Source organism: Maylandia zebra, linkage group LG18 (assembly GCF_041146795.1).
Source record: "Maylandia zebra isolate NMK-2024a linkage group LG18, Mzebra_GT3a, whole genome shotgun sequence".
Lineage (NCBI taxonomy): Eukaryota > Metazoa > Chordata > Actinopteri > Cichliformes > Cichlidae > Maylandia > Maylandia zebra.
Window position 1 is genome coordinate 29325972 of NC_135184.1, and position 15022 is coordinate 29340993.

Below are 15022 nucleotides of genomic sequence, written 5' to 3' on the forward strand. Positions count from 1 at the left end.
ACAGATGTCCATGTAAGTGGCAGCTCAAGGTTACTAACTCAGGTGATTTTCAGATTTTCTGGCAGAAAAATCTACTAGTTAAGCTTTTGTACTTGAGCACAGCTCCCCGTAGCGCCTCTCGCTCCCTGGCTTCTCCCTGGTCCTCTCCAGCACCGGAGCAGGGGATGATGTCGGCCTCGGTGTACTGAGCCTTGCCATACTCCAAGGTGTCGTCTCCATCCACATCAAGGTCGGCATCGCTGTCTGCGGCGCTCTCTTTGATGCTACACGTAGCAAAACCAGTTGCTGAGGAAAAAGAAAAAGTAAAGAGGGCCATTACTTCGCTTTAACAGCAAAACAAAAACGCTCCATGCGGGCAACAACATTTGCATTTATTTAACAACTCCACATCACACTTTGACATTAACAAAAGTCCAAAATCAAGTAAAAATATACTTGCAGCTCCGTGTCATACGCACCTCTGCACAAAATTCATCAAAATAAAAGCACCACTACAGACACATTTTTGGAAGTCAAAACTGTGAAGAGCTTTGTCTATTTAAGCAACTTTATAAGTGCAGTGCAGAATTACCATTGCTCAGACATTATTCTACACATCATCAACATACAGATCCAGAGAGAACCAGCTTAAGAGGGCACAGACCACACCAAGACCTGGAGTAACTTTCCGACACACTTCAGAACTTGACGATGCTAAATTTAGCTCGTCTAAAACTTCGGCTTCTCCAAACCAAATTAAAGACTTTTCAATAACCTGGACAGGTGAGAAAGAGAGCTAGATTTGGTCAGAGACAAGGAGGTGAAAGGGAGACGGCACACAGAGCTGGGCTGAACTGACACCAGACTGACACCTTACCCATCAATCTTGGAGAAAGAGAGAAGGAGAGGGAGTGTGTGTGAGTGGCACTTCTATAAACCGAGTGATGAACGCTCAGACAAACTCTTACCGCTGCCTGACTGCTCCCTTCAGCTCCACTTAGCCACACAGCTGGCTCTGTGTGTGTGTCCGTCACTTAGAGGTGTCTCTTCAGTGTTTGTTTGAGGCTGTCTGTCCTTCTGTCACTTACGCTCCTGTCTCTCCAACCCCTTGAAGGTGTGTGTGTGTGTGTGTGTGTGTGTGTGTGTGTGTGTGTGTGTGTGCGTGCATGTGCAAGTCTGTCTACCCGTCACTTACACCATGTCTATCTACCACACAGAGATAGGTAGGTAATATTTATATATGTGTGTGTGTCACTTACACCTTGACTATTGGAGCCATGTGTGTTGTAACTCTGAAAGTGTCTGTGTGTGTGTCTACCAGTGACAGGCCTGACAGCCATCTTATTTACACCTATTCCAATTTCTACAAGCTCTCAGCTGGACTAGTGTTTTGTGTGTGTGTGTGTGTCTGTGTGTGTGTGTCTGTGGGGGGATGGAGGACCAGAAAGAGTTGACAGCCATCCTATTTAACCTACCTGTCCCGGTGTACGAGTCTCAAAACTAGACTTCCCATAACAGTTGCTCTTCCCCATCTCACTCCACTACAGAGTCTTAGTCAAAGTGCAAATCCGACACTCTGGCTTTCATAAAAGTTTTTCTGGGATTTAAACGTCAACTGCTTCTCCTCCCACCTAACAATGTAACTCACAGGAGGGGAAAAAAAGGTGCCACAGATACTAAGCCGTTTTACAATAGGCCCATGGTTTTCAGTGATCAAATAAAAAGAACCTTTTAATTTTTATTTGGTCTCAGCGTTAGAAGGGAACATATGGCGGCAGTGGCCGTGCAGTCTGCTTGGTCCTCGGGCATCAGCTTATTGCACTGCAGAAGAACAGCGTGCATGTCACATTCATACATTTTAATGTAATGACATGTACAGTGACTTACATTTGGATTTTCACACTTTTTCCTCTACATTTTCAAAGCATGAGACTTAACTTGAGTGTCTCTGTACTATCAGAAAATCAAGCCCAACCTTACTTCAGAAGGGCCACCTCCATCCTGGAAGATCAGGTGTAGATCAACGCCAGCCCACATCAGCTGATAGCACAGCTACTATCCTTTTGGCTATCTCATATAGACAACGTCGAACTAAAATCAGATCCAGCTGTTTAAGTCAAGCTCAAACAGACACTGAATGCAAATATGGGATCAGTGCATCCCCATTACCTCCTCATCTTATGTCTTTATTGTGAATGGCTGTCGCTCTTCACACTGTACAGTTTACAGCATCTCACTCCTTAAACTAAATCAAACATTGACCAAATCGATCCTAACAGGAGTGGTCATAGGTAATATTTAACCAGTCACCAGGGGTATTCAACAAAGTCTTTTGAAATCATGAGCAATGAACTGTGGCTTCACCTGTTTTTAAAAACTCTTCAAGTATCACTTTAATGCCCTTTAATAGCAGGATGCAGTAAACAGAAATTTTGACTTTTTATATATACATATATAAAAAAATCCTTTAAAAGTTTCTCCTGTGGTGGACATGAATGCATGGATGCTGGTTTTTTTTTATTCAACCACCTGGACTTCAAAATATAATGCCACACATGGTCTGGGCTGTGTGAACACACACTGTCCCTGACTCTAGTGTATTCCCTGAGAGTGTACGTGTGGCCTGCTTGCTCTGTATGTGTGCGTTACCGTGCTTCTATCTGTCCCTGTAAGCAGTCTTGGCAGGCCAATCTAATCTGGCCAGGGAAAGGTCAGCCCCACTCTAACTGCCTTTCACTCACATTATTCATCAACGCCCCCTCCCCAGTTTCTTTTTTACCCTCTTTGCCTTTTTCTTTCTTTTTCTCCCTCACCTTTTCTTACAATCACTCCTTTTTTATCACCTTTATTTCTTCACTTTCCTCCCCTCTCTTCCATTCTCTTGCTTCTCTTTCACTTTGTCATCCCACCACTCATGTATCACTTGTTTTCTCTCCTGTACTAGCCCTGTTTGCTGAACTATGTCCCCTTTTTCCTACCACACACACAAACACACACTCCTACAGGGCCACCCTGTTTTGTCTCATTATCTAACCTCTCGTGAGCGTCGCTGACTCTTTAACATGTAAACTACGCATTTTATCCTCCAGGTTACATGCAGCAACAAAAGAGGCCCCGAATTTATTAACATATCAGTATAACAAGGCCACAAGTACAGGTCTGAACAGGCAGCGAGGATCAAAGGACTCATCAGGCCTACTGGAAGCGCTGCTCAGCCAAATCATCCACCTCAGCAACATCCCGTTACCATAGCAATTATCGAGACTCTAAGAAGCAGAAAGAAGGCATGTCAAAGGTCATCACACTATCTCTCTGCCATTTACAGGTCACAGAGAGAGAGAGAGTATGGGGGGGGGGGGGACACAAAGACATGAGACGGTCATCTTTGAAGTCCATTTACAAAGCACAGGTTTCTCCTCTTCTCAATCCCTCTGGGCCATCTCATCCTGCAATAATCCCCATCTTTCCCTACTTGTGCTCTCAGAATGACCCAATATCGAACCTCAGGATCTGTCTGCCTGCCTCCCTGCCTGCCTTTCTAGTCATCCATCTGTGACGGATCAACTATTGTGTTCCAAACTTTGAATACATTTTACAACTTAGTGATGAGGTAAAAAAAAAATAACCCCCCCCCCCCCCGAAAGACAGGAATAAAGAAAAGTGGGACCCACAAATAATAACATGTGGGGGAAACACAGAACATTTACATGTTGTATTTGAAAGCAATTAAAAGAAACATCTACAGATATTCATGGCATGATTATCTGGGTTGACACCCAATGAAGTCAGAGTCAGTCAACTAATCCCAGCGAGCCAAAAGCTTAGACTTCGGCTGCTGTACACACCAGGTTTTAAAGACTTTTTTTCTTCTCTTGGATCTGTGTGATCTTGATAAAAGGGGAATCGAATCATGAAAAGCTACTCTCAATATTCCAAGAATAAATTAAGAAGCTGGATCGGAGCTGCTGCCCCAAGTGGGGCATCTCGGGGTTCACCAGTGAGGGGACTGGGACATTAGCAGACAGACTGGGGCTACAGTGATGCAGACACTGCATCAGTTCATCGTTGCTGAGCGTAAAAGCAAAGCTGACCGGTAGCAGTCAATGTACGTCCCTACTGTCACCTATGATCGCCAGCTTTGGTAGTGACTGAAAGAACAAGATCACCGATACAAGCTGCGGAAGCTTCAGAGCTTCCTCTGAAAGTTGCCTGGCCTTTCCCTTATACACAGGGTGAGGAGTTCAGTCGTGAGAGAAGGGCTCCCCCACACTGAAGCCAGCAGTGGTGGTCAGGCATCTGACTTGGATGCCTCCTGTGTGAAGTGTTCCAGGCATGTCCCACCAGTAAGAGGCCCCATGGCAGACCCAGAAACCCCTTGGTGTTACACCAGATAAGCCGGAGGAGGTAGCTGATGGATGGGATCTGTGCATTTCTGCTTAGGCTGCCGATCCAGTGACCAGGTCCAGATAAGCGTACATGACTAAATGTTACCTGAAGAGACAACATTTTCTCCCATCTTTCCTAAAATTTCCATATTGAAATCCTAAATGATGAGGAAGCCAGGCAAAAGAAGATCAAGATCTTCTCAAATTCAGCTTGGAAGTTTTGAAAAAAACAGAACATCTTCAAATACCTCCATCTTTGGAGAAAGAACTATTATATTATATTTTATATTATAAAACATTAAATAACAGGGAAAATGCATTTCTACTAAACCACACACCCTTACAAGTAAACCTTTTATTGTAAACTGCAAACTTAAAGTCGTACCTTACCCATAAAACAGACAGACAGTCTACTAGACAGATAAAGAAATCCCTGTCTGTGCTATATGGGTCCTTTCAACCTTGCTAAGCTGGTGCGAGACAGAGGGAAGTCTTCCCTCACACTGGGTTGAATCATAAACGGATCTTGTTCGATTTTTTTTCTCCCCCTTCCTCCCTCCCTTAAAAGCTCCTGTTCCCTCTGCCTTTCTTCCTTGTGCTCTGAAAGGGAGGAAAGGATGGTGGCACTTCACAGAGGAATAGGCCCTCTCTTCATCTCGCCAGCTGAGGAGGCCCCCCTGCAACATCTCTATAGCCGTTTAGTCAGCCGCTGGCTCTCAAGAGCCCGCTGGACTCAGCAGTGTGTGTTAGAACCACTTTAGAGCTTTCAAGACTAAATCCACCTTCTAAGCTTTCTGCCGAGTGTGTGCGTGTGTTTCAAGTTTCTCTCCCCAGGCCACCTCGGTTATCTGTGTCACATCACAAGGTGCCCTATTAGAGTGTGGCAGAAGGGTCCTGTGTCTGCTCGCTTTAACGACGTGAAAGCGAGATGGACGGATGGAAGGAGCGTCAGGGAGATGGATGGACGGGTAGGGAAACAACCTCCCACCCTGTGAGCTGCACTTTGTCGCGGTTTAGTTGAGACTTCGACATTGATCTCTCTCCTCTCTTCTCTCAGCAAGGGGAGGGAGGCAGGTGAGGCTCAGCGTGTGTGTGTTTAACAATGTATCGAACAGGGAGAGGGGGAGGCCAACGGGCAGCAGGACAGATGAAAGAAGAAGCTGAGCCAAGAGAGTTTGAACGAGCCTCTTAGAAGCAACGACGAGTCTTTGGATCCACCTGGGAAAATCCTGATGAGTCGCGTTTCTCTTCTTCCTGTTTCACACATAAACACAACTGAGGCCACTATGGGGCATCTATGTGGAACACAACCATCAATCAGTTTTTCCCTCCACTTACCAAGTTTAGGGCTGCAGAGGGGATGGAGCCTATCCCAGCAGTTATAGCCTGAGAGGCGGGATACACCCTACACCCTAACCCGTTGACGCCATCCAGCCCCACGCACGGGGCGATCGATCCACAGTAACTCGTTAACGGAAATTTGCCACGTTAATGCAGTTATGGCGTTAACGTCATTTTAACGAGATTAACACTGACAGCACTAATATTTAGTAAATAAAAGCAATCAATGAAGCGCCTTACACCTATGCTGTGACTGCCTGTGAAAGGCCTCACTCCATAACTTTGTCAACACTTGATCCTTGAAGTATTTTAAAAAATTGTGTGAAAAAGCAGAGAGAAAAAGACATAATTAAGATAAAAAAAACAATTTATGGAAGCAGGAGGACAGAAAAAAGTGATGGAGAGCTGTAGTGGGAGCACTGAAGGTGTGTGGTGTCACACTCATATTCCCCAGTGACCAGCGCTCCCATCTAGTTCTATAATTGCATTTCTGGGCGCACACACAGGAGCACACCACGTTGACCAGCGGGTCAATTGCCCAGCTAAATGTGTTTTCCTTCCCCCTCGCCAAGAGGGCCTTGTAGGGCCGAGCCAAGCTCAACCGGGCTGACCCCAGGCCAGCCAGCGCTGCCACTGGACCGCTGGCAGCATTACAGCTCCCGTGGCTGCATTCACCGCCGAGTCTCTCAGCCTGACAGTGCTTGCGCTGCACATGAGCACAGTGAATGATGGATGAGCAGGGAAACAAAGCTGGAGACAGAGAGGAGAGGACAAACAGTGCTGACTGCTGTGACTGGACGCGACCCTGAAATCGTGACGGGTCGTTCAGTGTTCCAGCAAGCGGCTGGCTAGACATCTACATCATGGTGCGGCACACACACACCGCCACCGCTGAACAAACTGCTTATCCAGAGGATGCGCAAACAGCCGGCCTTGAGTGAGTGTAAGTGTGAAATAAGAAGCAGTGCTGAATAATGCGAGTTGTGTGTGTGTCTGTGTATGTGTGTGTACCTCTGAAGCCTCCCTCCAGCAAAGCTGTAGCTCTGATCCTCTTCTGTCCCGCCCACTCGTACTCCTCAAAGCCCCGCCCATTTTCTCCATCCATGTCAGCAGAGTCATCGTCGCCTAACGCTCCCTCGCGCTGACGCACAAAAACAGACATGGACACGTTTTAATCACAGATAGTGCTGTGTACAGATCAGTGTGGAACAGCTCAGCACCACTTAGCGACTTCAACAGTACACTGCTTCCTCTCTTAAAGTTAAGGGTCGGTGGACAACAGGCCAGATCTCCCCAGCATGCTTTACCTGAGCTGTACCACACAGACCAGATGCTGCTTATCTAAATCATGTGGTCAAAGTTTTAGACCACATTTAGACGTTTAGCTTAGTCAGCAGATTTGTTTCGTTGTTCCTGTTGTTCAACAACTATGATAATGAATAATTAATTCTTTAACCACATCTTCTGGTGCACAGTTACAGACACAGCTGGTACAGTACCGGGATAAACAAAGCATGCTAGTGGAGAAAAAAAAACAAAAAACAACGTAATAGTGTCTCTACTTAGTGTAATGGACAGCCATCAGTGAGGTGAGATACAGGAGGAGTAGTGAGTAGGTTTTTTCTCTAGTCTACTCTAGGAAAGAATGTTTAGAATCTACAGGAGAGAAGGAGTGATGTGATCTGTGGCAGGAAAAGATAACACTACTGAGAATTTAAAGAAAACCAGATTGTCCTTAATTTGATTTGTGTTCAAATAAGAGTAACATGTAAGTGCACAGGAGTCAACCACATCATACCAGATAAACTGCTTGTAACAACTGATGCTTGAATACTTATCAGAATTAAAAGGTCTAAACATCGTTTCCTGTAGATTTAGATCGTAGCTGTAGTGATAGTCGTGGTTTGCGTGTGCACACCCAAACTTTTCTGAAGGATCTATTAATAATACTATGAAAAGAAATCCTCTGCAAATCTAAGTAGGATGACTTATAGTTAACACTCATGTAATACAACACAGTGCATTTCTCGTGCTGTGGTTGGGTCCAGCTGTCCAGACAGCCACGACTAATATCGAGGACTGCACAACTTTGACATAGCCAGTTGGCCCACGGTTAGGGAAGATAAGGCCAGGGCTGCTGGTTAACAGTGGCTGAACTTTCAAAATAAAGAAATTTTGCACTACTAAAATATTGAAGTATTTGCTTGGACAGGCTAAAAATAAGTTGCCATATTACACACATGTATACCTAGAAGTCCTATCAAAGTAAGGTCTGTTATACTTAAATCACTGGACTGTTTTTCTGAATGCTTTGGTTATTCAGGCAGTTAATCCAATATGATGTGACTGCAACACCACCATGTAAAGGAGGTTAAGAGGCAGTAGGGGTGGCAGGGGAAGAACAGTTGCTACCGGTTGGTTTCTGCACTACTGGACTGACGTGACATCTACAAGAATTAGAGAAGTGATTGGAAGGGAAGGGCTGACAGGCTGTCCGACCAGCAGTAGGCAGGGTTCAGGGCCCAGATTGTACTACCTGGATCAGGCATTGTTCCACATGTCTACTCATCTCCTCCTCGCTCCCAGCCAATGGGGCGCTGCACAGCGGACATACCTGGCCCCCTTCCTCAGGCTTCCTCCTCTTCATCTTCCCTATACGGGCTGGAAAAGCACAGAGAGAGAGAAAAGGAAGGTACATGGTTTAAATTAAGTAAGCTTCCGCGAATGTTTCTGAGGATAACATCACTGTTTTGGGGAGAGATCTCAGGAATTTTGTGTCAGATGATTCTTAACAAGCCTGACCAGTATGACAGTTCTTTACAAGCCAACAGGAGTTTCAAAGGAAGCTTGTGTGTCTGCCATGTGTTAATATGTGACACTCTAAATCTCCTTCCTACTCACTATAGCTATGAGACTTGCTTCCATCCTTTTGCTTCCTTCCTTTTCCTGCCCTTCCCTCCTGTCCCTTCTCCCCCCACCCCCCTACCACACACGCACATTTAATTAGAAATTTAACAGAGCAGAACAGCCGTCATTGCACCCCGAGTCTCTGTCGTTTTTTCTTAACTGCAAATGGCGCGCGGGGACATTAATTTTTAGCTGGCTGGGAAAAGAAAGGAAGCCAAGAGGGACTGTGGCGAGGCGTGGAGGGAGAGGAGCGGGACACGAGGCAATACGCCATAACTGCAGGGGGAGAAGATGAGGGAGGGTTAAAATGAGAGACGGCCTCCTCCTCCTTACTATTTCTCCCCTGACGCTAATTGAGAGGAGCATTGTTAAATCGAGAGGGGAAAAGACTGCTAATTAGGTCTGGCAGGGCTCCCTGCCTCCCCCAACTCCCACCTTTTGTACCCCACGTGATTCCTGGTTCCACGTGAGGGCGAAGGGCACATTCTAAACTAAGCCTTCACTGACACTTGTCATAGACTTGGACTAAAAATAAAAAGAAAGGAGGTGTTTCATGATCTGCATTAAGTTTGGAAACCAAGACGGTAAGCATATTACCGGCCACTGTGTTAGGTACACCTGTTCATCTGCTTGTTAACGCAACTATATATATTGGCCAATCACGTGGCACCAACTCAATGCATTTAGGCATGTTGACCTGGTCGAACGATCCGCTAAGTTCAAACTGAGTATCAGGATGAGGAAGAAAGGTGATTTAAGTGATTCTGAACATGGCAGGGCTGCTGTGATCATTTCAGAAACTGAAATGACTGAACTAATCTGCTGGGCATTTCCAACCATACGGAAACCATTCTGTTAAGAAAACAGTCTGAAAACGAGTAAATATTTAGTGAGCGGAGCTTCTCTGGGTGAAAATTCTTTATTGATGCCAGAGATCAGAGGACAGTGGCCAGACTTTGACCCCCTTAGTACTAGAATGTTTCCAGTGCCTTTCTGAATCTATTCTGCAAAGAATTAAGGCATAGAGCAAAAGACTAACGCAAAAGAGGACCAACCTGCTACAAGGAAGGTATGCCTAATAAAGTGGCCAGCGACTGTATATCAACAGATACCCTCCATGTTGTTCAAATATGTTCCAAGTATATTATATATATATGTTTACCTAGAATGAAAACAACAGTTGTTGGTAAAAGCTAGCTTACTTTCTAAGTGCTAACAAACCAACCATCAAAGCCAGCTTATCTGGAGAGTTATTCAGCCACACAGTCCCACAGCAACCAGCACGAATATTCAGTGACCTTGATGATCCCAGACCAAATAATGTGCCTGAAATTTCCCACTAATATATTCATTAGTATACTAATGTGCTTAAATTTTAATGGCTAACCCAAAAAGATAATCAGTTTTATAAAACCAGAATCACTGCTCAGTGGAACAGTAGGACATTCTGAAACGTTCTTTCCATTTTAGTGATGATGTAATGCATTTTATTTTAAACAATGTAAATATAGTTAACTTGTGTTTTGCAAACAGATTAAGGACATATGTAACCAGTTACATGGCTCAGAAAGCACCGGTTGCAAGCTTTGAAAAAAAATCTTTGAAATGACTTTTTTTCGTCTTTGAGAATTCCATAAAATTCCCTCAGAGCAGCATTAAGTTGCATTTAACAGCCTTCTGGGAATGTAGCGGTAAACATAAAAAGCCCAAAGTGACGCTTTTAAGAGCTGAAAAGAGCTTCTCCCATAGGGACAAGATGCATTTGGCATATTAAAAGAAAGAAGGCATTCTATAGTACATTTATCAAGACACCGAGTGGACGCGTTTAACACAAAGAGCCCACGGAAAATTCCTAATGCAAAAAGCATCCCAGTAAAATCCCCGGATGCCCCTTCTGGAACACCTCTAGTCTTCGCAGTCAAAGAAAAAAACTTGAGAGCCAATTAAAATACACAAAAATATCACAAGTTCCTTTAAATGAAAGAACACACCTGCCATAAGTGATTAAACAACAGGTAATTGATGATATCACACAGCACAGCAGAGAACAGCTCTTCTGATGTTACACTGTTACAGTAACACACGTCATCATTTATTTATGATCACTTACTTTCATTTTCATTTCATCACTCACTTCTGTATTAACTTTTTATTCGGCTGTGTGACTTTACAGCTATGAGATCAATTTTTACTTTATTTGACGCTCATCAATAACATCCACGTAAATCAGTATGATTGCTCAGGACCAATAAGAAGTCCCAGCACTGTAATTAAGTCTCAATAAGGGCATTCACGTCAAGTATATCAATCCAGGGTTATATCATATATATAGTTAGAGATATTAAATCACTAAAGAGTTGTGTACATACCATTCAATCTCGTTTGCCTGTTTGCCCGAACTCGTAAAAATGTCTGCAAGCAGAGAGGGGGAAAAAAAGACAGAGCAAACATTCATTAGATGATGAGGAAACATTATAATATGCTTACAAGCACTAATATAACTGCTTATAATGGGATTGCTTTGGATGCTGAGAGCACTGTAAACAATCCTACGTACTTCTCTCTTGTTTTCCACTTCCTCCATGCCTGCTAGCTTTCTGCTAGCTCCGTGTACAGCCGCTAAAACTCTGTCTGCGAGGTGCCACACGGAGCCTCCACACACCGAACATCAGTGCAAACTAAGCGCTCTGTCTACATATTCACACGGATGGAAAAGGATTGAAAGTGGCGCCCGTTTCGGCAAATATTGCTCATGTTCGACGCCATGTTGGCTTGTTTTGATCATGTGACCGCGCTGGAAACGGAAGTCAGGAAACGTCACCCGTCGTTTCGCATCTCGGCCGCTAGGGAGAAGCAACGAGGTTCATTACGCCTCACCCATTGAGAAAGTTGGTGATTTACATGCAGGCCAAGGACAGGCAGCTGCTTTTCTTTATATAAGCTGCTAGAAAAGAGTGAGACAAGTGTGAAGATAGTGTTTGAGAGTTTTTAAAGTCTGGAGTTAGTGAAACTTAGGGGCTTTAATGTTAGCAAATGTAATTAAATTGTCAAAAGTAACAACTTGGTCTCCTGACTGCCTCAGTCCACTATATTTGATATTTATTATATTATCAGAGTGCTAATACTGATGCATTGGCAGGTGATGTTAACAGTTTTATTACTTGAGTCACTGCAACTTTTATCATTATATAAATTTACATTTTGATATTTCTTTTTTATAATATACACATTTTTATAACATGCAAACTCAAATAACGGAACTGTATCTCCCTTTTGTATGTGAAGGCAACATCTAAAAGTATTTAAGGCACTTGAGTGAATAAACTCTGTTACTGCCATCAGTGGGAGAAATGATAAATCGTACATTTATCTGAGTGAACCTGAAACTTTTGAGGTCCTAGCTGGGTCATGTTGCCTCTAGTAAATTCCTTGCTCCATTAAAAATAATAGTCTTAGCAATAAAAGTACAGCATTGTGAAATTAAATAAGTGATGATTTCTCTATCAAGTCTACTTCAGTCTCCTGCAGAATGTCTGGCTCAGGTCTACTGGGGTTCAAACCCACATGGCCTGCATGTCTTTAACTGTATGCTGACTAAAGCACTCGCAGTTATGGATACCCTCTCTTTGACAGGACAGCAGTGAACAAGCAGAGGTTCAGTCCTCACCGACAGCCCGTACTCTGTCAGCGGGAGTCATCAAGCAGCCAGGCCTTCACCTTCTTCTCGCTGCTTCTCTCCCCTCCCCGCCAACACTTGAGTTATAGGCCTACTTGCGGCGCATCGCCTCTGCTACCGTATCATTATGATACACTCAGCCAATGCTGCAGATAGGTCAGGTTTTTAGAAGAAGCGGAGAGGCAGAGTGAGTCCACCTGACAGGCAGAGAGGAGGTGGCAAAGTCTGCCATTATGCTTTATTTTCAGGGTGCTAAAAAGAGTCACCATTGACTTAATCATTTGTATAATATAAGGTGATTTCAGCAGTTTCACTTAATGAGAAAATCTCCTTTATTGCTATAAGGTCTTTATGAGCTGTGTCATCCTCAACGTATGGATGTTACGTCTGCATGGACTTAATAGTTCTTATTTTATGGTGTCGGGGGGGAAGCCCACTTAACCCTGAGATACATCATGGCTGGAGGAATTACTCGAACAAACTTTGATGAATTTAAGAGATAAAAGCAGTCATGGTGACATTTGAGATTTAAGCAGATTGGCCTGTTAGTCAACTTAACTGCTGAGGAGGCATAAAAACCCAAATCTGCCATAATGTTCAGCTGTACTGTGATATGTCATAGTTACAGAAATTCACTTGATTTGCTGGATTGTTAATAAAGACACACAAAAAAAAATGCTGAGAAAGTGGTTTGCTTTTTTTTTGTCTACAATTAATTCTAACATCAGTGAAAGTATAGAATTAGAGTCTGGAGGTGGCACAAACCCTGATGGGTATTCTTATTCAGGTCTAAGGTCCTTATTTATTTGTTTATGTATTTTTTAAGCAGTATATTGTCACAGTGGGTCAGCTGCACTGTTAACCAGTCATCACAGAGTCTACTGGGCCAGGGGTCCTATAGAAGTCGATGTCAGAAAGGCGCATTAGTCTGCTCATAATAACTCATTATATATAAATGAAAAATATTTTTGTGCAGTTTTGGGCACTCATACATGAACTATTAGAGCCTGACCAGTAAAGGATTTTTAAGACTGATAGCGATACCAATATCCCATATTCCCATAAAAGCTGATATTTTTTTCAGACACACAAAACATGAAACTGAATCGACTAACATGTTTCATATATTGTTGTTTATTTATTTATTTATGTATTTATCCGCACTCTCCTGGGCTCTGCTTGGATCAGCTGGTTGTCGTGTCAGCTGGTTCACTCTCTGGTGGACAAACTCTCTGGTGCAATCTCAACTACTTTTCTTCATTTATAAATGCTGATACCGATCAGTTGCTGATAAATCGGAAAATTATTAACATCATCAAATACATGAAAAAAAAATAGTCACACTTTAAGTCTCAAAGATCTGATCATTTAAGCTTTCATAAAGCCTCGTTTGCAAAATATTGTCTAAAAATGTTTATGATATTCTTTCTATTTACTTTTTAATTGCGCATAACGAAATCATCACAGATCATGCAACAATTGCCAGATGCACGATTTTTCGGCTAGTGCTTGAATGTAGCACACCTTTGTGGATCTGTATGGAGCAAATACATGAGCCATCTGCACACACTTTTAATCTGTATAATGAAATAAATGTCACAAATATTTTAGACATACACAGGAAATGTTTTTGAGAAAGATTTTTTCAAAGAAAAAAAAGTTTAATATTTAGCGAGCTTGTGTTTAAATTGCTTGGTATTTGTGTTTATACCGAAACACTCCTTTGTAACTGAAATGAAACATTTTTTTTCGCATACGCCATGTACCTCTATTTTGATACTAATTCCCTCCATATATTAGCCTACAGCCTTGATGCTGTACAATGATATGGAGCTGATACATGTGTGACATCTACATGTCACACATTCATATGTGTGACAGGATGCATTACACTTGAACAAAGCCAAAATATCCTAAATTAATAGCAATCAGGAAACTCTGATGACTCTCTCAAGCTGCCCTTGTTTGTGTGTGTGTGTATGTGTGTGTGTGCCCATGTGTGTGTGACCTGGTATCTGTCGGAGTGGTGGGCATCCTCTGACGACAGGGGCGAGACCACAGGAGACTCTCCCTCACGCTTGATGTGCACCGACAGCAGCATGGACTAGAAAGACACAGAGGAATAAAAAAGTCTTTTCTATGCAGATGATCTTTCTACGTTACTGCCTCTGGGACCATAAGCACCATGAGCACCGAACTTGTCCTTGGTTGACAGCTGCTGCATGGGAATAATCGATAAACACAAGAGTAACACTGTTCCACGATAAATTCAGACCTCAGGATATAAAGTATATAATTTCACTGTTGTAGAGCTAACACTCAAGCATGCCGGGGGTGAAGTGAATTTATTTGAGTGGTTGTGAGCTCTGGGCAATTTATGCCAACACTCTGAAATTGGAGTTGACATGACAATCAGAATATAAAAAGTGGAAGAAGTTCATTAGCAGAAGCAGTTAAAATGAAATCACTGAACTAAGCTGAATATTCAGCTGAGGTTCAAGCACTCAGTGTGGCTGACAAATTGAGCTGAAAGTGTGAGTTCCAGTGACAGAAAGCAGTTCAAGTGTATAAACTGAAGTCAATTAAAAGTAGAAGCAATGAAATAATTTGTAGGAGAAAAGAAGGAGGTGAAGTTTCATAGGTGTGAGACCTGAAAAGACCTGAAGCATCAGCAGGTACGCAAAGACGCTTTTGTCTCTATGAAAGCAGATAAAGTGCAGACGTAGCACAGCCT

At 43.2% G+C, this 15022-nt stretch overlaps 1 protein-coding gene across 4 annotated transcripts in view; it reads right to left on the reverse strand.

Annotated features, from left to right (window-relative positions):
• Positions 1 to 15022, reverse strand: part of rnf220a (ring finger protein 220a) — a 162466-nt gene that overhangs the window by 17405 nt on the left and 130039 nt on the right. For 3 of the 4 annotated variants that reach the window (XM_004565326.4, XM_004565327.4, XM_076876415.1), the window contains exons 5-9: positions 14297 to 14392; positions 10982 to 11024; positions 8242 to 8366; positions 6717 to 6846; positions 93 to 285 (exon numbers count right to left, since the gene is read on the reverse strand). In XM_004565326.4, the coding sequence (XP_004565383.1) occupies positions 93 to 285; positions 6717 to 6846; positions 8242 to 8366; positions 10982 to 11024; positions 14297 to 14392 (587 nt within the window). The remainder of the gene's footprint in view (positions 1 to 92; positions 286 to 6716; positions 6847 to 8241; positions 8367 to 10981; positions 11025 to 14296; positions 14393 to 15022) is intronic. The other variant, XM_076876416.1, reaches the window with a different exon arrangement.